General features: G+C 37.8%; 1 protein-coding gene across 1 annotated transcript in view; it reads right to left on the bottom strand.

Moving 5' to 3' along the window:
* Nucleotides 1-16617: 16617 nt before the first annotated feature.
* Nucleotides 16618-26870, bottom strand: part of LOC133766377 (glutamate decarboxylase 1-like) — a 34402-nt gene continuing 24149 nt past the window's right edge. Inside the window, 4 exon segments of the mRNA XM_062200036.1 lie at nucleotides 16618-16791; nucleotides 18808-18897; nucleotides 20806-20913; nucleotides 25382-25531. Of these exon segments, the coding sequence (XP_062056020.1) occupies nucleotides 16618-16791; nucleotides 18808-18897; nucleotides 20806-20913; nucleotides 25382-25531 (522 nt within the window).

The following is a 26870-nucleotide window of genomic DNA, read 5'->3' as shown; positions in this document are numbered from 1 at the left end:
TGTGCTCACCACAGATCATGTGTGCCTGGGATTTAAAATTACCCTTGGACCCATCAACATCTCTGGAGGAGAAGTAGCCTAAGGAAACTGCTCCACGACACGGAGAGGACTAGACAGCTTGTCATGTAGAAATGGTAAGATGGATAATGGAAAGTTAAAAAGCATAACAGTTACCAAAAAGCAAATACACATATATTACTTTATGTTCATACATGTAATGTTATGTATTATATATAATAGCTATATGTATTAATTATGATATAAACTATGTATCATATATAATAAATTCATTTGCTCAAGAAACTAGACAATTTCTTTTTGGACATTTTTGGGGATAGAACAAAGTGAAGTCAGGCTTTTCTATTTAACACTATTGTCATATTAGCCAGTGATGAAACTTTAAGTGTATTACTAGGGCCACTTAAAAATACCAGTATTCTTATCATACTCTTGGAAATTTTCATTTAATTTAATTTGTCTTAGGTGGCCCTATGCATTTTTAAAATAGAGGATTCCTTAAAAAAAAAAAAAACCTGTCTCAGACTAACATGTAGGAGTTATGATCCAGAGTTTAAAACCACGAGAAACACCCAAAGCACCAAGTTTAGCCTGAGTGCTCTCTAATACAGTACTATAGAAAATTGCCCAGTGATTGAAGCGAATGTCATGAAACCCTTGATGAGATGATGCATTGGAAATAATTAAAGTCAATATTTTTTAAAACTTTGGTTTTGGTTCCTAATGATACATTGAACTAAAACCAAAGAATTTAGGATATTATATGTCTTGTTTAGAACCATACCCAATTAATTAACGAATCTGATCACGATGTTACTTTGATACAGGTATAATTTATGCTTATGTGTTGTTTGTGTTAAAACTATTCTACATTCCTCCTACACCATTTCTCTTCCTGACTGTGAACAAGAGATGAGTTATGGCACATGTTGTATAAAGAAATAGAATATAACAATTCTAAGGGCCAGCACTGGGTTAATGCCCTGGCCTAAAGTGCCAGCATCCCATATGGGCCCGGTTCTAGTCCCGGCTGCTCCACTTCCAATCCAGCTCTCTGCTATGGCCTGGGGAAGCAATAGAAGATGACCCAAGTTCTTGGGCCCCTGCACTCACGTGAGAGACCCGGAAGAAGCTCCTGGCTCCTGGCTTCAGATTGGCGCAGCTCCAGCTGTTGAGGCCAATTGGGGAGTGAACCATCGAATGGAAGACCTCTCTCTCTCTGTCTCTCCTCTCTCCGTGTAACTCTGACTTTCAAATAAATAAATAAATCTTAAAAAAAAGAATATAACAATTCTAAATTGTCCCAACCTATAGTTTCATCAAATCCTTGAAGAATTATCTTTGATACAATTGACATATTAGGCATCACTGTGCTCCTATTATTTGCCAAAAATAGAATAAGGCATTATCCCTGGCCTAGCATATAGTTTTGTCTAATGAGAGAGTTAGATTGCCAAGCAAAACTTTGAATGTAATTTATTCAGTACCATCAGTCAGCAGACATATTAATCACATTTTTCCACTCCTACCATTGGTCCTGGTTACTAACTGGAATTCCGGAGGTACATCGTGCCCCTGTAGAGCTAATAGTCAAGATGAATGTAAGAAGTATCTATGCTTAAAGAATATTTATTTTGGAAAAAAGTTATTTCTGTCATCAATACAGTGTAAAGACAGAGTTAGGAGTAATAGTTCAGGTCATTGTCTCCACAGCTTAGTTGAGGAAGAACTTTCTCTTATGCTTCAGGAAAACAAGCTTCAAGAGAACTATCACATGGATAATAATTGTGTATTAGGTGCAATGGTAGCTTCCTCAGGGGAGAACATTGTAGGAATTTTAAAACACAAGAGTGCATGAGGTATATTGGATCAAGAAAAAATGGTTCACCAGACTTAAAAAGCATAACAGTGGATTCTGGTGTTTAAGAAGACAAGGATCAGGGATGGGTGTCTATCTCGGTGATTAAATCACTCAATAGGATGCCCACATCCCATATGGGAGGCCTTGGCTTCAAGTGCTAGCTCTGTTTCCATTACAGCTTCCTGCCAGTGTTCACCGTGGGTGGCAGGAGGTGGTGTCTGAAGTAGTTAAGTCCTTGTCACCAATGAGGGAGACTCAAATTTAGTTTTAAGCTCCTGGCTTCAGTCTGTGGGCATTTAGGCAGTGAATAAGCAGATGGAAGCATTCTCTCTCTCTCTCTCTCTCTCTCTCTGCTCCTTCCTATTCTCACTCTCTGCCTTGTAAATAAATTTTTAAAAAATTTTACAAAAGAACTCAAAACCTTTCTAAACAAAATATGAACTGTCATGTTTTGTTAGTTACATCATATGAGAAACATGTAATTTTCTTTTTTTCCAATTTTTTAATTTTTATTTGAAAGCTGAGAAGCGCACACCCACATATGCACATAAATACATATATGAGAGAAATAGCCCCCACCCACTGGCTCACTCCTCAAGTTCCACACAATAGCCATGCTGGAACAGACTGAAGCCAGGAGCTGGAAACTCAGTTTAGGTTTCCAGTTTGAGCTGTAGGAACCCCACTATATAAGCCATCATTGCTGCCTTGCAGGGTATGTGCTGCCAGAAGCTAGATTCAGGAGTAGACCCAGGCGCTCTGATATGGAACATAGACATCTTAACTGTTGTGTTAACCACTAGGCCTGCCCTGTAATTTAATTTCTAGAAAGTCATAGTTTCTCTGTTTTCATATCTTTGTTTTTATGGCAACAAATGTAGAAGACCCACTGAGTGATCAGTAATTTGAAATTAAGTAGGGAAACTAAAATAAACTTCTTTATTTTCCCTTGTCTGGGAAAAATGTCAGAAGCCCACGAAATGGGATTGTATTAAACACTGATTTCTCCAAAATTTTTCTGAATCATGGTTATTTTCATACTTCATATTTTCTGATAAAGTAGATGTGACATTTTCCTTCAGGCTTTAGTTGTGAAATATAACTATGTAATTATATTTGTACAGTCTCTATCTCTCTCCCTGATTTATGTCTAAAGGGCAACTTTAAGACACTTTGTTTCCACATGTCTTATCATTAATGATTGTATGATTACAGACTATCTATATGTCAATAAATCATTGTAACATTAATGTAAAGCAAAGTAAATGATTATAGACAGCTTTGCACTAAACACAGTGAAAATAATGTCTAAAATTCACTGGCAACTTCTTGGAGAATTCATCATGATTTATTGGGTATTAATAGCTTTGGCATCTTGAGGTTCCAGCCCTGAGAACATTGCAAACATAAAGTCTATTCATGTTCTAAATTGAAACATAGCACATATGATGAAATTAATAAAACACATATTTATTTTCCCTTGTTTTATTCTGGATCTCTGCCTGAAGATTGGGTATGAACTCTAACCATGCCAGTGACATAGTTATGGATGTTTATAACGTGCCTTCCACCGGATACTTCTATATCTTGGTGAATTCGCTTAGACATGAGTGCCTGGCCTGTGACCAGGGGTCCCTATAACAGAAAACTTATTTACACACACAGATTCCTTTGTTGCTCCTGTCTGACCTGTGTCCAGTTCATTTCTTTCATGATATTCCTCTCAGAGAGTCTTGATCAGGAAAGAAGCCGACTTCTTCTGTATCGGTCAGGTGAGACTCAGAGGATGAACTATGACCTGATACTATCCCCATCCCTAATTAAGATCACATTCAGAGAGGAAAATGGGGATAAACCTTGAAGTGAAAAATTTCTACTTGGAAGTGACAAATTACTTCAAAATAGCAAGGTCACACTGCTTGATGCCTGAAAAATGGAACACAAGAGCAAATTAAAATATAAGAACGTAAGAAGAGTTATATCATAGAACTTAAGTTTATGATGATGAAATTTCATATCAGACAAAATATCACCCCTCTACACAATCCATGATTACTAGTGCTTAACATGGAATATATCTATGATGATGGTCATGGTATACACAGAAAAAAACAGCTCTGTGATGGTTGGGATATGGTCCTGATTGGAAGCAGGAATTCAGAACATCTGAAGTTTCAGAAATTATAATTTGTGATGAAGGGGTCTTCATAGCTATGCTTATCTCACTAGTTCCATCAACTTCTTGCCATAATGCCTATCTCTCCAAGGGGTAAAGAAAACATCAAATTTGCATCTCTGCTTAATTACATCAATTATTTGTCAAATTAAATCATTCACATTCTGTTTCCACATTCATTTATGCTCACTTATTGCAATTATGCATGCAGATCAGTGGCAGTTTTGGCAGTGAATAAAGATCTGTTTGAGTACTCAGGCCCCCCTGTTAATAAAGAGAAGGAAACTCTACCCAGGCTACCCAGTGATGATTTTCACAGTGGGTGGAGGCAGGCCAAGCTCACACTGGTCCATGCACTGACTACACTGCAGACTTTCTTGAGAGTCCCTGACTGCTGAGTACTATCCCAGGGTTTCTCAACCCTGCTTCTGCAATGGGAGATCTCCCTTTGAAAAAACACCTGTCATAGCTGAGCCCTGGAAAATTCATTTTGCACTGAGCCCAGCAACCATATTTAAAAATCTTCACAGGTGATGTTGGCTTGAGCCAAAGTTGGGCAGGATCATGCCAGACATCGGGATGTGTCAACAAACTCTGGCTAGATGGTTGTAATGGAAAAAGAGAGAGCACAAATTAAAACCTCTGCAGAAACCTGTATGTTTGTTATCTCTTATTATCTTCTCAAGTTTCTTCCCTGTTCCTAATATTCCACATTTAAAAAAAAACATACAGACTTCTCTAGCTCTTAAAATAAAAGCTATTAGGTAACTGAAATTAAACCATAATGAGACACCACTTTATACATGTTAGAATGGCTAAGATGGAAAGCACCAACACATGCCAGGTGCTCATGAGTGTGTAGAGCGATGGAGATGCTCATGCATTGCTGATGGCTTGTGAAATGGGCTGGTGGGGCCGGCATTGTGGCCGAGTAGGAAAGCCACCATCTGTGATGCCCAGCATTCCACATAGGCATCAGTTTCCATCCTGGCTGTTCCACTTCCAATCTGGCTCCCTGCTAGTGGCCTGGGAAGGTAAAGGAAGATGGCTCAAGTGCTTGGACTCTTGCCATCCACCTGGAAAGCCTGGAAGAAGCTCCTGGCCCCTGGCTTCTGCCTGGCTCAGTCCTGCAGCCATCTAGGGAATGAACCAGTGGATGAAGATCTCTCTCTCTGTCTGTGTGTCTCTCCCTCTTTCTCTGTGACTTTGACTTTCAAATAAATAAATAAATCTTTAAAAAAACAAAAAAAAGGATCGACAATTTTAAAGTAAACATTCACTTATATCATCCAGGAAATCTCTTCCTGGTATTTAGAGAAATTAAATCATTATTAACTGAAAAATATGTACAAGAAAGCTTATATACATCTGCAAAAACTTTTGGTTTGTCTTATCATTTTTACAAACTCAAACTCTTGGTCCTTTTCCTTAGGGTCTTTTTAGCTCACTTCAACATTGAGCTGGCTCTTTTTTTCTTCTTAAATTAAGAGTTCCGTTGATATAATTGAACTGTTAACTATCTTCATCGTTTAATGGACTGCAGTTTGCAAAGCGTTGAGCATCCATCATCAGCATCTGACTCTGCAGCATTTTCTTTCTCCTCCAAAGACATCTGAATCCACAAGCAGTTACCACATTCACCCCACCTCTCAGTTCCTAGACAATACTCATTCATTTTCTATCTTTAGGAACTTGTATATTCTGAACATTTCATGTAGATGGGATCATAATATGTGAACTTTTATGCCTATTTGTTTTCACTTAGCATAATGCTTTCAAGATTTATCCATTTTGCAGCATGTATTAGTACCCTATTGCTTTTTATTGCCAAATAATCTTTTGTATTAATATACCATTTAATATATGGTTATCTATTCATCAATTGGTGGAAATAAGGTCTATTTTTACCATTTGTCTATTTTGAATAATGATGATATAAACATTCATCTACAAGTTCTTAAGAGGACATATATTTTCATTTCTATTGAATATATACTTCAGATGGCATTGCAGGGCTATATGGAAACTTTTTGTTTATAGTTTTGAGAAAAATGCTAAACTGTTTTTCAAAGTTGCTGTACCATCTTATTTTCCCACCATGAGGATTCTATTTCGACATCCTCACAAACACTTGAAAATGTTTTCTGTCTTTTTAATTTTCACCATCCATGCAGATGTGAAGCAATGTTTCTTTGTATTTTCAAAAAAATTTATTTGACTGGCAGAGCAAAAGATAGAGAGACACAGACAGAGACGGCACAATCTTCCATCCAGTGGATTACTCCATAAATGCCCACAAAGGCTAGTGGTAGGCCACTTAGCAGCCAGGAGCCTGGAACTCAATCCAGGTTTTCCACTTGAGTGGCAGGGACCCAAGTACATGAGCTATCACCCGCTGCCTCCCAAGATGTGAATTCTCAGGCAGCTGGGATTGGAAGAGCAGCTGTTATTGAGCCTGGGCACTGTGATAAGGCCGATGGGCATGTCTGGGAGCAATTGAACCCCATGCCAAATGCTTGCCTGTCACTGTGGCTTGATTTGCACTCCCTTCATGGTTAATGATGCTGAGCAGCTGTTCATGTGCTCATTGGTCATCTGTATATCTTCTTTGGATAAACGTTGAATTTTATGAGTTCTACATATTCCAGTCACAAAAATTTTATTAGATACATAATTTTCAAATATTTTATCCTATTCCATGTGTTACCTTTAGACTTTTCTAATAGTCAAAAATTACAAAAGCTACTAATGGCCATGTGACCTAATTTATGTATTTTAAAATCTTTGTTCTTTGTACTTTTTTGCCTAACCTATGGTCAAAAAGGCTTACTCTTATGTTTTCCTCTAATATTCTTATAATTTTAACTCCTATATAGGTCTTTCATCTTGTGATTTTTTGTGTATGATGTGACTTTATACTTTTGCCAGCAACATTTCTTGAAAAGATTCTTCTTTTCCCTTTAAATTGTCTTGGCACTCTTGTCGGAAATCAACTGACCATAAATGCAAGCATTTATTTTAGGACTCAGTTTTATTCTGATCTACATGTTTATTTTGATTACTGTGGCTCTGTAATAAGATTTGAAATTAGGAAGTGGGGATTTTCCAACTTTGTTTTTTTACAATAAATGCACCTATTTGGGAGACAGACATGCAGAGAGAGAGACAGAGAGCAAGAGAGAGAGAGAGCAAGAGAGCAAGAGCGAGCACTAGAGCATTTCCGCATGCAGGTGCACTCTCCAATTGCCCACAACATCCACAGCTGGGTCAAGCCAAAGCCAGGAGATGAGAACTCATGTTCTCCCATGTGGACAGCAGGAACCCAGTCACTTGAGCCATTGCTGGTGCTTCTGAGGGTCTGCATTAGCAGGAAGCTGGAGTCAGGAGCAGAGGGAGGCGTCAAACGCGTGCACTCCCGGGATCTCCACCTGTACTCTGACCACTAGGTCAAATGCCCGACCCAAACTTTGTTCTTTTTCAAGATTGTTTTGGCTATTCCGTGTTCCTGGATTTTTTTTGTATGAATTTTAGAATCAGTTTGTCAGGCTTTGCAAGAAAAGCAGCAGAGATCTTGGTCGGGACTGTGTTGTATCTGTGGATCAACTTGGGGAGTATGTCATTTTAACAATACTAAATCTTCTGATCCCGAACAGCTTGCTATTTCTACTGATCTAGGTCTCTAAATCCTTATAATGGTACTGGATAGTTTTCAGCATACTTGCCTTTCATTTTCTTTGTTAAATTTATTCTTAATAATTTTGGTGTTTTTGATGTTGTAAATCGAATTTTTGTTTAATTCCATTTTCAGAGTGTTAATTGCTAGTGGATGGAAATGAAATTGATTTTTCTATTTTGATCTTCTACTGACTTTCAATACTTCTCAATATTCAGTTTATTTATACATAATCTTTCTTTTCATAGCTCTGAACTGTAAACTGTTGCTTGAACCAAGATGACATAACAAGTTAATGTAGAATGTAATATATAAACATATTCAGTTGAACATGACGTTGCCAATATTTAGACAGTTTTCTGTGTGATTTAGACAATATAAGTGTATAGAGCATGTCCTGTTCCAAGGAAACAGAATGACTTCAATTTCTGTGACTTTTACTGTAAGTTCTAAATGTCACAAGCAGTACCATTCAGACAGTCTCAAAGCTACTGTTACAGATACGTGATCTCATTTGGTTGTGTGCATTTTGGCACCAACTTGTGAATGTGTGAATCATTCAACAACCTGTCCAAGCTTCTCTTGGTCCCTGCCGTATGGCAGGACCTCGCTTGAGTCCCCTTGTCCTATAAGGAGCATTTACCTTTTATGACCTTGGAGTTACAACATGAATAGAAAGCATCAAATTAAAAGCAGAATTATACAAAACTACTTCTCTTACATAAAGCAAGAATAATCACAGAAATTTACTTCACTTTATAATTAAATAAAAAAAGAAAAATAAGGGCCACACTTAATAAGGATATAAAATATTCTTATGGAATTGACATTTTCATATTTTTTCATCTTATTTCCTGGTGGCATTTCATTTTTCAATCTGTAGTCACTGAAAAAAAAAAAACCAGGACTGTTGAATTATCATAGTAAATCATCTGTCCAAAGGAAATTTTAATTTAGAACATGGTATGTATTTGCTGTAGTTATACAATGATTAATCCAGAGGATTTGAGAGGGGCTTAGTAATGCTTATTCTCAAAATATTCACAAATCACAGAAATAGAGTGCATGTGCTAAAGTGTTGAATGGAGTTATTATACTTTTTTTTTTTTTTAAGATTTCTGTAGTTATTTGAAAGACAGAGCTGCAAAGGGGTAGAGAGAGAGAGAGAGAGAGAGAGGTCTTCCATCTGCTGGTTCATTCCCCAGATGGCCACAACGTCCGGAGCTGTGCCAATCCAAAGCCAGGAGCCAGGAGCTTCCACCTCTGGGTCTCCCATGCACGCATAGAGGGCCAAGGACTTGGGCCATCTTTCACTGCTTTCCCAGGCCATAGCAGAGAGCTGGACTGGAAGTGGAGTAGCTGGGTTTCGAACTGGTGCCCATATGGGATGCCAGTGCTTCAGGCAGTGGCTTTACCCACTAGGCCACAGCACTGACCCCAGAGGTTATGGTACTTTTATTCATGCCAATTATTCCCTGAGCTGGGTGATCTGGGCAAACGGAATTAAAATAAATTATGAATTATGTCAAATCCCTAGCTTTTGATTAAGACAAGGATAACTTGGATATGGCTTCACTTCTGTTTCTATTTACCTTTAAATGATTTGATGGATGGGAATAGGGTAGCTGAGACTTGGCAATACTGAATGTACTATCTGTAAGAGATTAAACATGTCATAAAATATTCCTAAGGGACCACAGAGATAAAATCCTCCCAAACAGAACTGCAAGGTTGCCAGGAAAAATGTGAAAGGTAATGAATCAGTTCCAAGTGCTGCTTCTACATGAGGGATCTGCAACCAACATTATTTGGTCTGTCTGGGAATAGATGATCAACCTCAACAAATTCCACATTTATGATTTTGATCCAAATGTGATTCTTTCCACCTCAAAAGTCTCCCAATCTCTCAAAATTTCTCAATTTATTTCTTTATATTGGTAAACAGAGGAAGTAGTATCCATTAAAACAACCTTAATTCTATGCTGTTGGAATGGTGGACCCTGAGCTCACACAACATGATAATTCAGGCAGGCAACCTGAATCTGGACCAACTATAATTCATGGCTGAAATCCTTGTGAAACCTCATTACTTTCAGGTCAATGTTAAATTTTTCTAATAAACTCTGGCCATTTTATGAGAGACGTGACACTTTGAACTGAGGAAATACAGTTAAAGAACAGGGTACAACTGAGCATTGACTCTATTATTATTTCTTTTTGTGTGAAATTATTTGAAATCTTTTTCATTTACATACAAGCCTCATAATCTTTACATTTTTGTTTTTTTGCCCTTTAAATAGCTCCAGGTCTCATTCAGTTCTTGACAGTGCCACCAACTTCCTACACATACTCTCAGGTGTAACTTTCTTGTTCTATCTCATGCTCCTAACACAGGTCTTTGTATGTGGAAAGGCAGAATGACAAACTAGAAGGAACATAAGTTTTGAAACACAGAACCATGATTTTAAGAGTCCACCACAAAATAACACTCCTAAAACTTTGGTCTCTGAATTTGTGATGTGAATAAAACTAACATGTTTGAGAGTTTGCTACATCCCAGGTACTATTTTAACAATATATAAAAACTGTCATGAATGTTCATAAAACCTTAGAAAGTATTATTAATACTCATAATAGAGATAAGGGAAGTGAACAGCAAGAGATTCCTAGTATGGGACAGGGCTAGGGTTCAATCTCAGGAAGACCAGTCCCAAATCTATGTTCTTAACATCTTTGTTATATTTTTTTTCTTTTGTGTGATTTGTCACTACCCTTTTTTAGAAAACAAATTAGATTAAGTAAAATAAAATTGTGCTAAGATGACTTTAAACTGGAAAACAGCCATCAAAGTTCCAATGTTATTAGCCATTTGCACAACAGCAACAGACATTTAAGTAGAATTTTCACAGCACAGATTACCAGCGACTTAAGCTTGGAAGTTAGTAGGATTCAATTATATGAATCATTTTTATCAAAATGAAGATATGAAAAATATTTATAACCTTTAAAGGACCTGTAGTCTCATAAAATACTGCTGAAGTTACTGAACAAAGTTAATTTAATTATTTCTCAATTAAGATGAAAATGTTTAAAAGATAAATAAGGTATTTCTTTAAGGAAATTAAAAGTGATTCTTAAGAAATTTCAGAAAAATTAATAGAACTTGGAAGTGATAAGAGTACAGTCCTTGTCTGTACTGTTTAGGAACAGTGTTTTTTTCTTATTATTATTATTTGTTGAATTCTTTACTTAGCGTAGGGTTAATCTTCTGATTATAAAATCAACTGAAAGTAGATCATTGTAAAAATTAAAGAGTGTGGAGGGGGGAAGGTGGGAAGTATCACTACAGTCCTAAATTTGTATATATGAAATACAGGAAATTTGTTCACCTTAAAAAAGTAAACAAAAAAATGAAAATAGGACAAAAACAATAAATAAAATACTACAGTATAAAAGATTGATAAATATGCAATTAACTATGCAATTGAATATTTATCAGTATTCTTTATAAATGGATATTCATTAGTCAGAAAGCATAAAAGTATGTTTTAATGGGATATCTCCTACTCATGCAGATAGTTTCAATAACCTATCAGCATAACCATGATCACTTTATTTAGGAAGCTTCTTGCAAGGGTTAACCTAGAGCATATTCGTCAAACTTCCTTCTCTGTCTCTTTTCCAGATAATCACTGAAATAACACATGGGTATTATTATTCAATCATACTCATCAGGACTTAAGTAGGTTTTGCTAAGAATGTCAAGGGTGCGAGTGGTCACGAAGCCTGGAGAAATGGGGACCTACCGGACAGCGCTCCAGGTTCACTCTTGCTGGTTCAGGATGCTCCATACTCCAGCTTATCCTATGAAGTCTCTAAGTGATCTGTGATGCTACACTACTTGAAACTTTCGGTCAGGAAATAGTCTACATTCAACTCAAATACTCACATAGCCTAAGTGGTAATTTTCAGAGAGCCATGCCCTGTAAGTCTTAGATTCCAGTTTGTTTACCACCTGCAAGCTAAATAGACTAGTTGTATGGGCCAATGTGGCTTCCCCCGTTAGATGTCACTGGTGCTGAGATGTAGCCAGTCTCTGGAGCCAGAAACATCAAACTACGCTTTTCATTTTCACCCTAATGCATTTGGGCAATTTTGCTTCCTAAATAACTTGTGACTCCCTAGTGCCCCGCACTCCCAAGCCCTTATCAGCCGTTCTCTTCTTTATTACTGCACCGGCCTCTAAAACCCATTTTCTGTGCTGGAGCCTTGCTCCTTCATGAGCACAGCCTTGAAACTGCCGTCAAAATTGTCTTTTTCTTTCCCTTCACAATAAAATTCAATTCTGTGACTCCTCTATTTAACTCATTTTAATGTTCCAAGTTGTCAAAATGCTGGATTTAAGGCCCCATAATTCTCGAGCCGCTTGCAGCAGGAATCTTTACCGTATGTACTTCTCCATAATATCAAACGGCTACTTAAAGCATTTTGGAATTTCCACACCACTCCGATTATCACTCCCACACATTCTCTGCGAGAGTTATGACAACTTAAATCTTTCAGAACCTCTGAGCCCCATTCAAATGTTGGCGGCTTCATGCCTTCCTCCGTATCTTATGGATGACTCTATAGGACTACTTTTAACAAATGAGTTTTTAAAAAAACATCTTTCCTTTCTTTAGTCTACCATGCCCTACCTAGTTCTGAACACTTCACTGCTCTGGCTGTTATCTCTGTCAGTTAAATGAATGCTGTTCTTGGGGTTAGAAATAATAATACGTTTGGGGACAGTTCAAAAGGAAACCAATGAACTTAGTAATATCTCTTTGAGATTTTTTTTATTAAACTAGGCAGCAAGAAATGAGCCTTTTTAGAGACTATGTTTATTTTTTATTATTTTTATGTATATAAAGGGAACAAATTGCATGTATTTCATATATACAGTTTTAAGAGCATAATGGTCCTTCCCACCCTACCCTTCCTTCCTGCCTTATGCCCACCCTCCTTCCTTTTATTTGTCTTTTAATTTTTACAATGACATGCTTTTAATTTTCTTTATAATCACAAGCTTAACCATCTACTAAATAAAGTACTCAACAAGCAGCAAGTGGAAAATACACTGTTTCTCAAGAGTACAGATAAGTGCTATAAAGAATAATCAAATCTCGGGGCTGGTGCCGTGGCTTGTTTGGCTAATCCTCTGCCTGCAGTGCCAGCACCCCAGGTTCTAGTCCCAGTTGGGGCACTGGATTCTGTCCTGGTTGCTCCTCTTCCAGTCCAGCTCTCTGCTGTGGCCCGGGAGGGCAGTGGAGGATGGTCCAAGTCCTTGGGTCCCTGCGCCTGCATGGGAGACCAGGAGGAAGCACCTGGCTCCTGGCTTCGGATCAGCGCAGTGCCAGGTGCGGCGGCCATATGGGGAGTGAACCAATGGAAGGAAGACCTTTCTCTCTGTCTCTCTCACTGTCCTCATTGTCTATAACATTCTCTCTGTCTCTCTCTCTCACTGTCTAACTCTGCCTGGCAGAAAAAAAAATAGAATCTCAAAATGAGCTTTAAAAAATAGAATTTCTATAAGATGTAGAAGACAAATGTACATTATTGCATGTAATAGATCCTTGGTCAAGAGACCATATTGTGCAAACAATGATTAAATGTTCTAAGGCTAAAATAATTTTGACTGACTGTGAAATCTGAAAAAAAAAAAAATAGAGAGGATCAAGTTGGGAGAGGATAACATTTGTTAATGAAGATTATCCTGTCCTTAATTCAAATGCTGGAAGTGTTCAGCAGCATGCAAAATAAGTGCCCAAATAATTAAAAATATACAAAATAATATAAAGAGCAATTCTTATTAAATTATTGTGAACAGAACACTAATGAATACATTGGATGGACTGTAGATTTCTAGAAACTACACTTCCTTATTCGTGGCATTGATATTGGAAGAACATGGTTTTAAGCAGGGTATGTAATGAGCATAATACGGATATTCTATTGAAATAGTGCTATTGCTTTAACACATTCTTATTTAGAAGTTTTATTAATGGAAAAGATAATTGAGGTGTATTTTTATTTATTTATTTATTTTTTAGACAGGCAGAGTTAGACAGTGAGAGAGACAGAAAGAAAGGTCTTCCTTCTGTTGGTTCACCCCCCAAATGGCTGCTACTGCCGGTGAGCTTGCAGATCCGAAGCCAGGAACCAGGTGTTTCCTCCTGGTCTCCCATGTAGGTGCAGGGTCCAAGGACTTGGGCCATCCTCTGCTGCCCTTCCGGGCCACAGCAGTTAGCTGGACTGGAAGAGGAGCAACAGGGACAGAATCTGGCACCCCAATCTGGACTGGAACCCTAGTGAGGCATGGTGCCGGCCTATTGAGGTGTAATTTTTTTTTTTTAACTTTTATTTAATGACTATAAATTTCCAAGGTACAGCTTATGGGTTACAATGGCTCCCCCCCTCCCGTAACTTCCCTCCCGCCCGCAACCCTCCCCTCTCCCGCTCCCTCTCCCCTTCCTTTCATGTAAGGATTCATTTTCAATTCTCTTTGTATACAGAAGATCAGCTTAGTATATATTAGGTAAAGTTTTCAACATTTTGCCCATATAGCAATACAAAGTGAAAAAACTACCATTTGATTACTAATTATAGCGTCAAATAGCAATGTACAGCACATTAAAGACAGAGAACCCACATGATTTTTTCTCAGATTAATTAACTTTCTATGCCATTTCCCCTTCAACACCAGGTTGTTATTATTTTTTTTTTCATTTCCAATTCTCTTTATATACAGAAGATCACTTCAGTATATCATTAGTAAAGAGCTCATCAGTTTGTGCCCACACAGAAACGCAAAGTATAAGGATAAAGTATTACATTGTATATCTAGAGTCAGGACCTAAGCTGATCAGGTCAATGTTTCTTATAGTGTCCATTTCATTTCAGCAGGTTTCCCCTTTGGTGCTCAGTTAGTTGTCGCCGATCAGGGAAAACAAATGATATTTGTCTCTTTGGGACTGGCTTAATTCACTCAGCATGATGTTTTCCAGATCCCTCCATCTTGTTTCAAATGACTGGGTTTCATTGTTCCTTACTGCTGTATAGTATTCTATGGAGTACATGTCCCATAATTTCTTTATCCAGTCTACTGTTGATGGGCATATTGAGGTGTAATTTTGGTAAGGAAATGCTTACTCCATGTATGATAACTGTTATATAATGAGAGGTGATCATATGTAATGCCTAAGGAAGAAACTGATTGTGTTAATAAGTCTGGCCAAGCAGACCATGTCTAAAACAAGCTCTCTGTCTAGAACAGTAGTCCTTATTAAGGGAGACCTGCACTTAGATAATTCAACTGGTATTCCCTTATTTCACAGAGGGGCAGGCTACCAAAATCTGAAGAACAGTCAACTACACATTTTCTTTGAGAAAAACTTTAGACAGGAAATGTCTTATTTATCAGGAAATAATTGAAAATATTTTCTATTTCAGTCTACATGCTTTTTAAACAAAATACACACATTCTCAAACGTTTAACTTGAACATTCAATATGGCTGGGAGAACAAAGGGCACATGGTCCTCTGTGACGATGAACTGTGGCAATATCGTCATGTACCTTGAATGACTTAGAAAGACGAAGCCACGGTATGCAATTTTATTTTAACTTAAGTACATGTTTTTTAGTCCATCACCCTATTGAATGCAGTAATATTTAAATATGAGAAGTCAATGCATGCAAAGTGATTAAAATTTTATAGAATAGTTAACCTGATTGTCCTGACAATCTCCCTTGTGAGAGGCATCCTATTATTCCTATTCACAAGCAGAGAAATGAGATCTACTCAAGTCAAACAATTTGACAAACAGCTCATCTAGTAGGTAGTGCATGTGAACTTCAGCAGACTATCTGGCAGTCTTGTTATCCATATTTGAAAGGAAACCTGGCTCACTGCAGACTTGGGGTTTAATGCCTGTCAGTAGCATCATGTTAGAAACATTATTTAAGCTCTTTCAGCCTTGATCTTCTTATTCATAAAGTGGAGAATAAATCATTTAAATAATATAATTAATAGAGAATTAAATGTGATCTTGCATGTTAAGAGGCTCAGCAAGCTGAGCCCACACTAAATATTCAATGTTAGCTCTCATTCCCTGAAAACATGGACAGAGAAATGCTGACTACATCATCAATAAGAAAATACACAATTTCCTTCTCTGAAGCACAGCTAACATATTTGTGTAGAATTATAAAAGGAAGTCACTGCTGTTGATCATTAGGGGCATGAGAATGGTGGTACAGAGAAAAAAAGTTGAAGCAGAAAATAGGTGCAAGTTAGAGTCACTTGTAAATAAAACACAAAGATCAAAAGGCAGATATGTCAGTCTCTGCCATTTCTTGCCTCCACCTCTGCTCCATAATATGCAAAGAAAAGAACATTGCACACATCCTGATTGTCTCAAACAGTGAAACAGTGCCTGCGTGATTGTAACGTGGTCAGAGACGGAGCACTGCCATAAACGATGGCGCAAATGATGTGATCCAGGGGTCTATTCACTTAGGTCAACCACATGACTGAGCTGCTGCAACCTCCACAATTCAAGTTCTGTCCTTATTAGGGAAGGATTCCTCGGCCTTTCTTATTGAAGGATGTACCATCCTGAGTCCATGTCATTTAACAGATGCTCAAATATTTTCAGTGAATGAAAATATCAAATATACTAACATATATATATATATATATATATATATAAACTGGATCTCCTTTTATCTTAAATGACGTCAAAAAGATAATTAAAAGTTCTAAATGAGAAAAGATCACTTTGAGAACTCCTTTCCTCTTATCTTTAGAAATAGATTACTAAAAGTTGTTCAACTTCACACTGAAGAATCATAAGTCCTTCCCAATCCTTTCCATGTCATCAATAAGATAGTCAACATCTGTTTGTCTTGTGGTGGGATTAGAAAAGATCATCCGGAAAAAGTTCACTTTATCTCCACATGGCTGGTAGCTTATCATGGCAGTGCCTTCTTATGTCATCCGTGCTTTAATCTTTGGAGCTATCTGTGTGTAAATGCAAATATTATTAAAAGGAAATTTTACAAGTCAATACTCATTTCTTTCAAGATGGATACGTGAATGCAGAACTATTGTTAGCTTCAGGTAAATTACAGGCAATTTAAAACTGTCAGGAATAATTTTCAAGTAGTTTAGCATAGGAAAAGAATAGTGTATTCTATATTCACAGTGCAGGTCTCATTACACCGTGATTCACAAATACCAAGCTCATAAAATAATACAAGTGTGCTGGAAGGCATTAAGGAAAGGCAGGTAATGTTTAGAATTTTTGCCTAAGTTTGTTCAATGGCAGTGCAGCAGCAAACACACACACACACACAGCCATTCAGAACTTCATGGGGAAATGGGATTAACCGATATGGTCATTCTGGTACAAAACGTTCTACAATCCAGGTGTAGTTTCTTCATAAGCATTTTCCATGAGCTTTTTGAGGATCCCTCCTGTATGCTTGTATGTGTATCTATCAACAGAGAATTTTTATTTGGTGTCCATATATATATATATATTTTTTTTTTTGACAGGCAGAGTAGACAGTGAGAGAGAGAGACAGAGAGAAAGGTCTTCCTTCCGTTGGTTCACCCCCCAAATGGCCGCTACGGCCAGCGTGCTGCACCAGTCCAAAGCCAGGAACCAGGTGCTTCCTCTTGGTCTCCCATACAGGTGCAGGGCCCAAGCACTTGGGCCATCCTCCACTGCCCTCCTGGGCCACAGCAGAGAGCTGGACTGGAAGAGCAGCAACTGGGACAGAACTGGTGCCCCAACCGGGACTAGAACCTGGGGTGCTGGCGCCGCAGGGGGAGGATTAGCCTAGTGAGCTGTGATGCTGGCTATATATATTAATTTGACTAATTAAATAATAATGCTGTAGCAGAGATTATTTATTGTCTGTAGTATTATTAAAAAAATTGCGTTGTGGTCTCCCCAGGCCTCTGTGCAGGGGCATGTGCAGGACTGCAATCAGGCCACTGTGGTTCCATGTCTGTGTGTCCCTCAAGGATTCAGCTTGCTCAGTCATTACGAAAGTCCCTCTCACCACCTCTCAGCTGCTGGTTATTCCCCTAGTAGATCACACTTGCATGTTTAGAAAAAAAAATTAAGCGCTTCACTTAATACCTGTATCAAACCATAAAATATTTACTTAGAGTACTGCTATAAGCTAACAACTACAAATCTCTGTTTTCTCTTACAATTAATAATTTCAATGAAATTTACTGATAATGTAAAAAAAAATGTGATGCTCTTTAACACTATTATCAGATAATTTATGTTCAACTTTTCCCGGAGCATCTCAAATTACCTAAAATGAATGGTTGTAATCTTAACATAATTCAAACAGTGGTGCTAATGTTATAAAATGAATACATACAGTACACACTTACAGTAGGCAAATGCTTATTATAAACACATGGATGCGTAATATATAGTGGTGGCAATGACCCCTTTAACTATTTAAGGAAATGGTGGAATATTCTCATTGTTATGACATTAATTTGAATTTTTCAGTATTGTTAGCGCACCTGTAACTATTTATCTTTCAGATTCTTGCTCAGATGACTTTATGATCCACATTTCAAATGTGAAAACAGTCTCTAAATAGCTCTCCCACTGCTCTTTGGAATTGTAGCTACATACATTCTTGCCTTTTTTTCCTATCAAGCCTTATAACTAGTTTAGGACTAAGGCTTTGTCTTACTCATTTAATACCCCTAATTCTTGTTGGAACACTCAGCAAATATTCGCTAATAAACAGATTAACCAAAGGGTAGGAAAGTCGGCTTAGTGCATAATTGGCTCTCAAGTATTTTGGATATATAAATGAAGACTGGATTAGTTTGCAGTGTGACTGATGAATAGGGATTTCTGTCACCTCATGATATTATTAAGCCAAAGGGTTGAGACCACAGCATACCTCTCACTAACCCACCAAACTGCACAGAAACATCATTTAAAAGTCAATATTAAAATTAAAATAAAGCAACCAAACAAATAAAAATACTTACTTTGTGGAGTTCTTGCTCTCTTTCCAAACCTTTTGTAATATATTTAAGCCTTGGTGGTAAATACCAGAAGCAGACATTGGTAAACTCAGGCTAAAACAAAGATAAAATACTACAAATATAATAAAGCCCACTTAACTTGTAGTAACTTGTTTCTGAAATATTTTAATTCATTTAATTTTTAATGTTTTTGAAGATTTAGTTTTTGTTTTTGTTTTTGAAAGGCAGTTACACAAAGGGAGATCCTCTATCTGCTCCTTCACTCCCCAGATGACCACAGTGGTTGAGGCTGGGCCAGATCAAAGCCAGAAGCCTGGCCCTCCATCCAGGGTGCAGGGTCCTAGGCACTTGGGTTATCTTCTGTCCTTCCAGGTGCATTAGCAGGGAGCTAGACCAGAAGTGGAGGAGCAGGGACTAGAACCAGCATCCAAAGGGAATACTGGCATCAGAGGCAGTGGCTCTATGATTTTTAACATATTTAAAAATAGCTTTTAATGTAGAGCCTAAAGCATGCCAGGAACTGAGTAAAGAGATAAAAGAAATAGTGGCTGGTGTCATGGCCCAGTGGGTTAAGCAATGCCAGAATCCCATAGCAGACTGCTGGTTTGTGTCTCAGCCACCCTACTTCTGCCCCAGCTCCCTGATGATTCACCTGATAAGGCAGCAGAAAATGGCCCCAGGTACCTGGGCCCTTCCTATCCACGTGGGAGACCCAGATGGAATTCCAGGCACCTCTCTTCAACCTGACCCAGACCTGCCTATTTGGGGAATGAACCAGGTGATGGAAGATTCATATTCTCTCTCTCTCCCCCCCCTCCCCCAAATAAATAATAAATCATTTTATGAAGAAATAGGCGCTTTCCTCATAGAGTGCCCAGCCTGTGGCTTTCTTCAACAATCTCTCCTAGCACAGTCCTTGATGGTTTTCACATCTATGTACACCATCTTCCCCATCCTGAGGTCTATCAATTACTTAAACCAAAACCATTTATCATTCGCATGACCAATGCTCCGCACGTATTTTAAAGAAATAAGGAGAGATAGAGCCAACTGTGCGTTTGAGAGAGATGGTGTGTTGAGAGACGGAAATGGATTAGAAGGAGTACAACTGAAAAGAGGAAACATTAGTACACAGAATGTTCCAGAAACCCGGGAGGTAACACTGCTTCACTAGAGCAATAGCCATGGGTTGTATTTGTTTCCCAATACTATTCTTTGTAGAATGACGTAATGCTTGTCAGTGGAGGGATGACTGGGCCTTGAACAGGATGATGGATATAATTGTCCATTAATATCTACTTACTGCTTCAATAAAGATTTACCAAAGATTACTAAATAATGTAAGCCATAGTTTCTTATATGTCATCCACTGACCAGAATTCCAACTACATCCTGTAACATGCAAAAAAAAAAAAAAAAAACAAAACAAAAAAAAAAATCAAAAACCAAAAAACTAGTAACAGCTAAATTACTTGTGAAGTGATAGAGAAATCAGAAAAACATTTAAAATAGAAAAATTTTAATTATTTTAAAATTTTAAAAACTGAATGTAATTATCAATTTAAGAATTCTAGGTCCCTGGCTTCTAAGACATGGAATTTAGATAAAAAACGGGGCCTGTGCTGTGGTGCAGTGGGTTAAAGCCCTGGCCTGAAGCTCTAGTATCCCATATGGGAGTTGGTTCGAGTCTTGGCTGCTCCTCTTCCGATCCAACTCTCTGCTATGGCCTGGAAAAGCAGTAGAAGATGGCCCAAGTGTGGGAGACCCAGAAGAAGCTCCTGGCTCCTGACTTTGGATTGGTTCAGCTCCGTCCATTGTGGCCATTTGAGGAGTGAACTAGCAGATGGAACTCTGTAACTCTGTCTTTCAAATAAATAATAAAGATAAAAAATGGTTTTACAAACTGACTGATTTGAACATAAGCAAAATTAAATGCTTATGACAGTTGATAGGTATGAGGTGGGTAAGTAGATACTAGAAGGAACACTCAAGAACCCTTACCTCTGCATCAAAAACAAGCTGAAAATTGTCTTTCTCCTTTAAAACCTTATAGAAATATTTTGCAAGTTCCATGTATCTGTTGATCTGTTCCTCAAAGCCACAGATTCCCTATAATTTTAAAATAAATCAAAGGATCAATTCAAGTAAGTTTCTTTAAATTGCATTGATTAGTTCCTGAAATGTATTATATTTTCTTTAATATAATTATTTAAATAAGTAACATATGGTTAATTATTATCCTACAATAGTAAGTATTATCTATGGTCACAAATATCACAAACATCTTTTTCTGTTTTCTCCACCTGCTTTTACTGTCTACGGTGTATAGAACTGGAGTAAAGCTACTTGAGCACTCTAACCCTGGACTGCTAAGATCTACAAATATTTGCTCAATATTTTTACATGAGTTTTCCATCATCTAAAACACAGAATTTTAAACACAGTTTACAATGGTTTGAAGAATTAGATAAATATTACGAAGTATGCCTGGCATACTTGCCTGTATAGTTTGTAGGTATCACAAAAAGTTCAGGAAAAAAGGAATTAAAATAAGTCTACCTTTGTAATAAAATTTTTTGAAATCCATACATAGTTATTTCATAATATATATTTTCCATGAACTTTTGAAACTATCTTCTTCTATTGATAATGCACTTGCTTCTTAGCCAGGCTTAAAAATCCCACAATGTATATAAATCACAAAACAGGTTGTATAAGATAAAATTGCACATTGTTACCTATATGTTTTTAAAATATAATTGAGAAGAAAATATTGTTAACTCCACTACGGTTTAGTGCTTTACACACATTATTTTATTTGTTAATTCCACCATGCAGTAGGCACTATGGCTTACTGTTCTACACACGTTATTGAATTTGTTACATAAGAATCCTATAGGAAAAAATGACCATTCTGTGTCTGCATTCAGCTGCCTTCCCTTGGTGACATCAGCATGGCATAGTTTTGAGGTTCTTATCCTTTTGTATAGTGATTAGTCCCTTTGTCCCTGTAGGATGACACGTGCCATGGTGATGCCCCAAGGGGGGAATGGGGTGGTGTTGAAAACCAGTGACATAATATTCTGTGAGTAAATCATTGATTTTTTAATCCAGAAATCTCATGTTTACTGAAATAAATATAGAAATTAAAAATTCATCCATAACATCATTTCATAAAAGGTCAAACAAAGTGGTTCAGGTGGGTTTAATCCAGGCTGAACTTGCATAACAGTATCTTTTGAACTATAAGTCATAGCCGATTAGTGGGCAATAGAACCAATTAAATGGATGACAATCTGATATTTTTCTCTGGTGAGATTGGGTAGAATAGAAAGTATCAAAAAATTTCAAACATTATAGTGCCATGAGGGTTTTTTCTGAAAATTTTGTTTTGATTGCGTTTTGTGGTATGTATATGTACATAAAATGCATATTTACTGTGAGTATTGGTAAAAAGTTTGAATGCCACTACTTTATTTCATAAGGAAATACATTAAATATATAGTCTTTTTAGCTAATCATATACATGCATGAATATTTATTATACAAATATTTATATAATACTATACAATGTCTATGATACACATAATTTTTAAAAAACCTCAAACATCTGTGAGTTCCAGGTTGAATCTCATGATAAAATTGTAGGGGTATGTATACTTTCACTGAAGTCAAGTCACGCTATAGGATTTGACCAGGAGCTATGCTATGAGAGGACTGGTAAGCTCCTGTGAAAGTTGAGGAGGCTCATGAAAATACTTACCCCAATAAAACCTGTACAGAGCAGACAAAGGGGCATCTGGATTTTCAGTGACTGAAAGGTCGGTACAGACCTGCAAATATTTGAGCTTGAAACTTTTTTTTTTTTTGAGGATTAAAAGTATTTATTAGAATCAAAGACCTCTAGCCAGAGTGGCATGGAGGGGGGTTCCAAGAAAGGAAAGAACCCAAAAGGCCCCAGGGCATTCGAATTTTTTTTTTCTTTTCTTTTCTTTCTTTCTTTTCCTTTTCTTTTCTTTTTTTTTTTCTTTTTTTTTCTTTTTGGACAGGCAGAGTGGACAGTGAGACAGAGAGACAGAGAGAAAGGTCTTCCTTTTTGCCGTTGGTTCACCCTCCAATGGCCGCCGCGGTTGATGCGCTGTGGCCGGCGCACCACGCTGATCCGATGGCAGGAGCCAAGTGCTTCTCCTGGTCTCCCATGGGGTGCAGGGCCCAAGGACTTGGGCCATCCTCCACTGTACTCCCTGGCCACAGCAGAGAGCTGGCCTGGAAGAGGGGCAACCGGGACAGAATCCGGTGCCCGGACCGGGACTAGAACCCGCTGTGCCGGCGCCGCAAGGCGGAGGATTAGCCTAGTGAGCCGTGGCGCCGGCCTCTAATTTTTAAGTACAACTTTGAAGGGAGAAAAAAAAAAAAAAAACCTTGACAATCAGATTAGCATTGTTACCAGGCTAGGACAAAAACCATCAAAAGACCTGATTTACAATCCTTTATCCTCTCTGGTTTGCTGATGATAAATCAAAGAATCATCCAGAAGGGTGGGATAGGGAACCTGTGTTCACAATAAACTGTGAGCTCAGACACAGTCACCACTTCCTTGCTATCCTCATGGCAAGTTTGTAAATTTGGAGATTCCCGAGGAAGCAGGACAGTTTGATCTGCTAAAGATAAGCTTTTGTGGGGAGCAGGCATCTCCCTATTCCAAATTTCTACCAGGGGACCACGCTGTCTGCCTATTACCCATCTGACTCCTCACATTCCCATCTCCTGAAGATCGAAACTCACTTAGGTTAGGGGGAACTGGGCGATGATCGCTCTGGCTGCTTCATGCCAAAAGGGGTGACTTGAGATTTTTAAAACCGTTTATTCTAGTTTCCAATGAAGAGAATTTACAGAATGCATATCTTTGAATAATGAAAATTATCAGTGAAATTCTCAGACGTGATCCTGGGTAACTGAGTGTACAGCTTCCCACATGACAATGTTGGCCATATATCAGGTTAACCACGGCAGATTCATGTTTTCACTGGTTTTGCAGTAGTAGATTTTTGACAAAAAATTGACTTAAATAAAATAGCAGTGCCAGTAATATATTAAAAATTCTGTTAGATCATGTCAAAGTTTTCACGTGCACAGACCCTAATGTCCATTTCTCTATAGAGTACCGGCAGAACATGACAGAAGCTGCTTTCTCAGTGCATGCCAATTATTTAAGGTAAACACGGCACGTAAGTGCCAGGATGAAAGTGCAGAACACATCGTGCTATTGGCATTTGATCTTTGGAAAGACTTTCTCTGCTGGCCTCGATTGGTTAGGTGAGAAATAAGGGTATAAAGGTTGCATCTGAGAATGTGTGTTAACATCAAGTAATTTTACTCATTAACAATTCCCATTAGTGAAGATGGAGGGAGGTGTTTCTAAATGGTGCAGATAGGTTTATGCTTCTACTATATATATATATATATATATATATATATATATACACAAGATTTAATTAATTTATTTGAAAGACAGAGTTACAGAGAGAGGTAGAGCCAGAGAGAGAGAGAGAAAGAGGTCTTCCATTCTGCTAGTTCACTTCCCAAATGACCATAATGGCCAGAGCTGAGCTGATTCGAAGCCAGGAGCTTCCTCTGAGTCTCCCACGTGGGTGCAGGGGCCCAAGAGCTTGGGCCATGTTCTACTGCTTTCCCAAGCCACAGCAGAGAACTGGATTGGAAGAGGAGCAGCCAGGACTCGAACCGGTGCCCATATGGGAAGCCAGTGCTGCAGGTTGGGGCTTTAAAATGCTGTGCCACAGCACTGTCCCCTTTAATATATTTTTATATAGTATTTTATATAGTAGAGTGCCTGATAATGGTAAGAGATGTACAATTTCCTCCCACCTCTGACAGAATTTTGATCTGAGGAAACAGATTGATAATTTGCAATTAGAAATATGACAGTTTTCATCATTATAGTGTTCCATGGTTTGAAGTTTCATAATAACAAAGGAATGTCTTACTGTATGCCACAAATGTGCACAATTACTATGTGAAAAGCTTGTTACAAAAATGGGAGAAAAAAATGAAAAACAGTAGTTTCGTCAAGCAAGATTTAGTGAAATAGTGGGACTATAATTCGAGGCTAGTAAAGCTCTAAAATTAATAGAATGGTCTATCTAAACTTGGATCCAAATAAATAAAGCTTAAATATTTGATGCCTCTTTTCACATCAATATATATGTGGATATGTCAGGTTGGCCCTAGACCCTCCACTTTGATCATTCTTTATATTCTTACAAATTGCCCACTTTACATACTGTGTATCTGTCAGGCTCCTGACAACTTTTAGAGGCTCTGATCTTAGGAATCCCTTAAGGTTCATATATGTTCTATTAGTCCTTGATCTAAAATGTCACAATCTGAAATAAATAATGCAAGTAATTATATGTATCAGTCACATTTATTCTTTTTCAACCCAAAACTTAAAAACATTTAGTTAGTTATTTCCAAATGTATAAGTTAACATAACTTTCACCTTTTCCCTTTCTATTTCAATACATGGTAGTATGAGGAAAAGATGACAAATTTCTACCTTTGCTTTCCACATTAACCACAGCTTGAAGATGTCGACACGTCGGCCGCACTGAATGCTTTTATCCCCAGTGTCAAAGTCAACATTGTAGAGTTTGTCTGGTTGGAAAAGATATCCAGCTTGCATCTGGTTGCATGCCTCCAGAAGACCCTAAAAGGAATGTCAGGTCTAATGTGTGAGTTGTCTACACTATAACAAGAAACCATACTATTTACTTCCATTAACTTATTTCTACTTTATGTGCACAATTTAACATAATTTTAAATGTTTTTGTATTAAAATGTTACTTTTCTGAAAATGTTAAATTCCATTGTTCTTTAGGTTTGTTTTGAATAGCAGATTGTATAGCGGTATTAATACTTACCATTTTTTCTTTAATACTTCTTTATTTAAAAAAAGATTCATTTATTTATTTGAAAGGCAGAGTTACAGTGAGGTAGAAGCAGAGAGAGAGAGAGAGAGACAGAGAGAGGTCTTCCATCTGCGAGTTTACTCCCCAGATGACCGCAATGGCTGGAGCTGCACCGATCTGAGCCAGGAGCCAGGATCTGGGTCTCCCATGCGGGGCAGGGGCCCAAGGACTTAGGCCATCTTCTACTACTTTCCCAGGCCATAGCAGACAGCTGGATCAGAAGTGGAACAGCTGGGATTCAAACTTGCTTCCTTATGGGATGCTGGCACTGCAGGCAGTGGTTTTATCCACAACGCTGTAGCACCAGCCCCTTTAACTCTTCTGAAGAGTCTTGATGTTTTGCTGCTCTTTTGAAATAATATGAGTATGATGTAAAGAAATTAATGCAAATTGAACATATAGGCATGTTAGCTAAACTGTTCAATGCATCAACAGTGCAGGTACCAGTCAAATACGCAGGTCTGCTGGACGTCGTTGGTAGAAAACATGGCATTTCGTTCCAGTTTCCTGTCACATTTAAAATGTTGAAAATATTCCTCCTCTCTGCTGAAAGAATGGAGGACGTTTTGCTTCAGACAACCTAGAATGAACAACTAGAAGGAAGACAAGTTTCCCATCACCAGTTAGAGAGAGGCTTTTCTGGAAGGTAGGAGTGGCTTCAGTATATCAAAGGCCGAATCCGTGTGCATTGGCAATGTATCAGTTAAACCATATCAAGCATACTTTTGGGTAAAAGAAGTAAGGAAGTTTATTCATTACATGCTTTTTATATTTTCCAGTTATGAATGTTACATCACTTGATCCTCACAAGAAAGCCATGGCATAGATATTATTATGATACTATATTCATAGATGGAACAAAGTGAAGCTTTAAGTGTTAGATGGTTTCCTAGGTCATATACCTAAGTAGGTGTCAATCTGGGAGCTTAAAAAGGGCATTTTAACATGAGGTTTGTAGAAATATAAAGGAAAAAACTGATACTGATTTTTAGGTCAGCCTTATGAATCTATGGAGAGAACCACAATTTGGTGGTAAGCAGTGAAGTGTCCGGAAGAGAATGGAATTGATACAGGAAA

This window comes from Lepus europaeus, chromosome 9 (genome assembly GCF_033115175.1).
Source record: "Lepus europaeus isolate LE1 chromosome 9, mLepTim1.pri, whole genome shotgun sequence".
Classification (NCBI taxonomy): Eukaryota; Metazoa; Chordata; class Mammalia; order Lagomorpha; family Leporidae; genus Lepus; species Lepus europaeus.
Note: the sequence above shows the minus strand (reverse complement) of the source record. Positions and strands in the feature narration are given on the sequence as shown.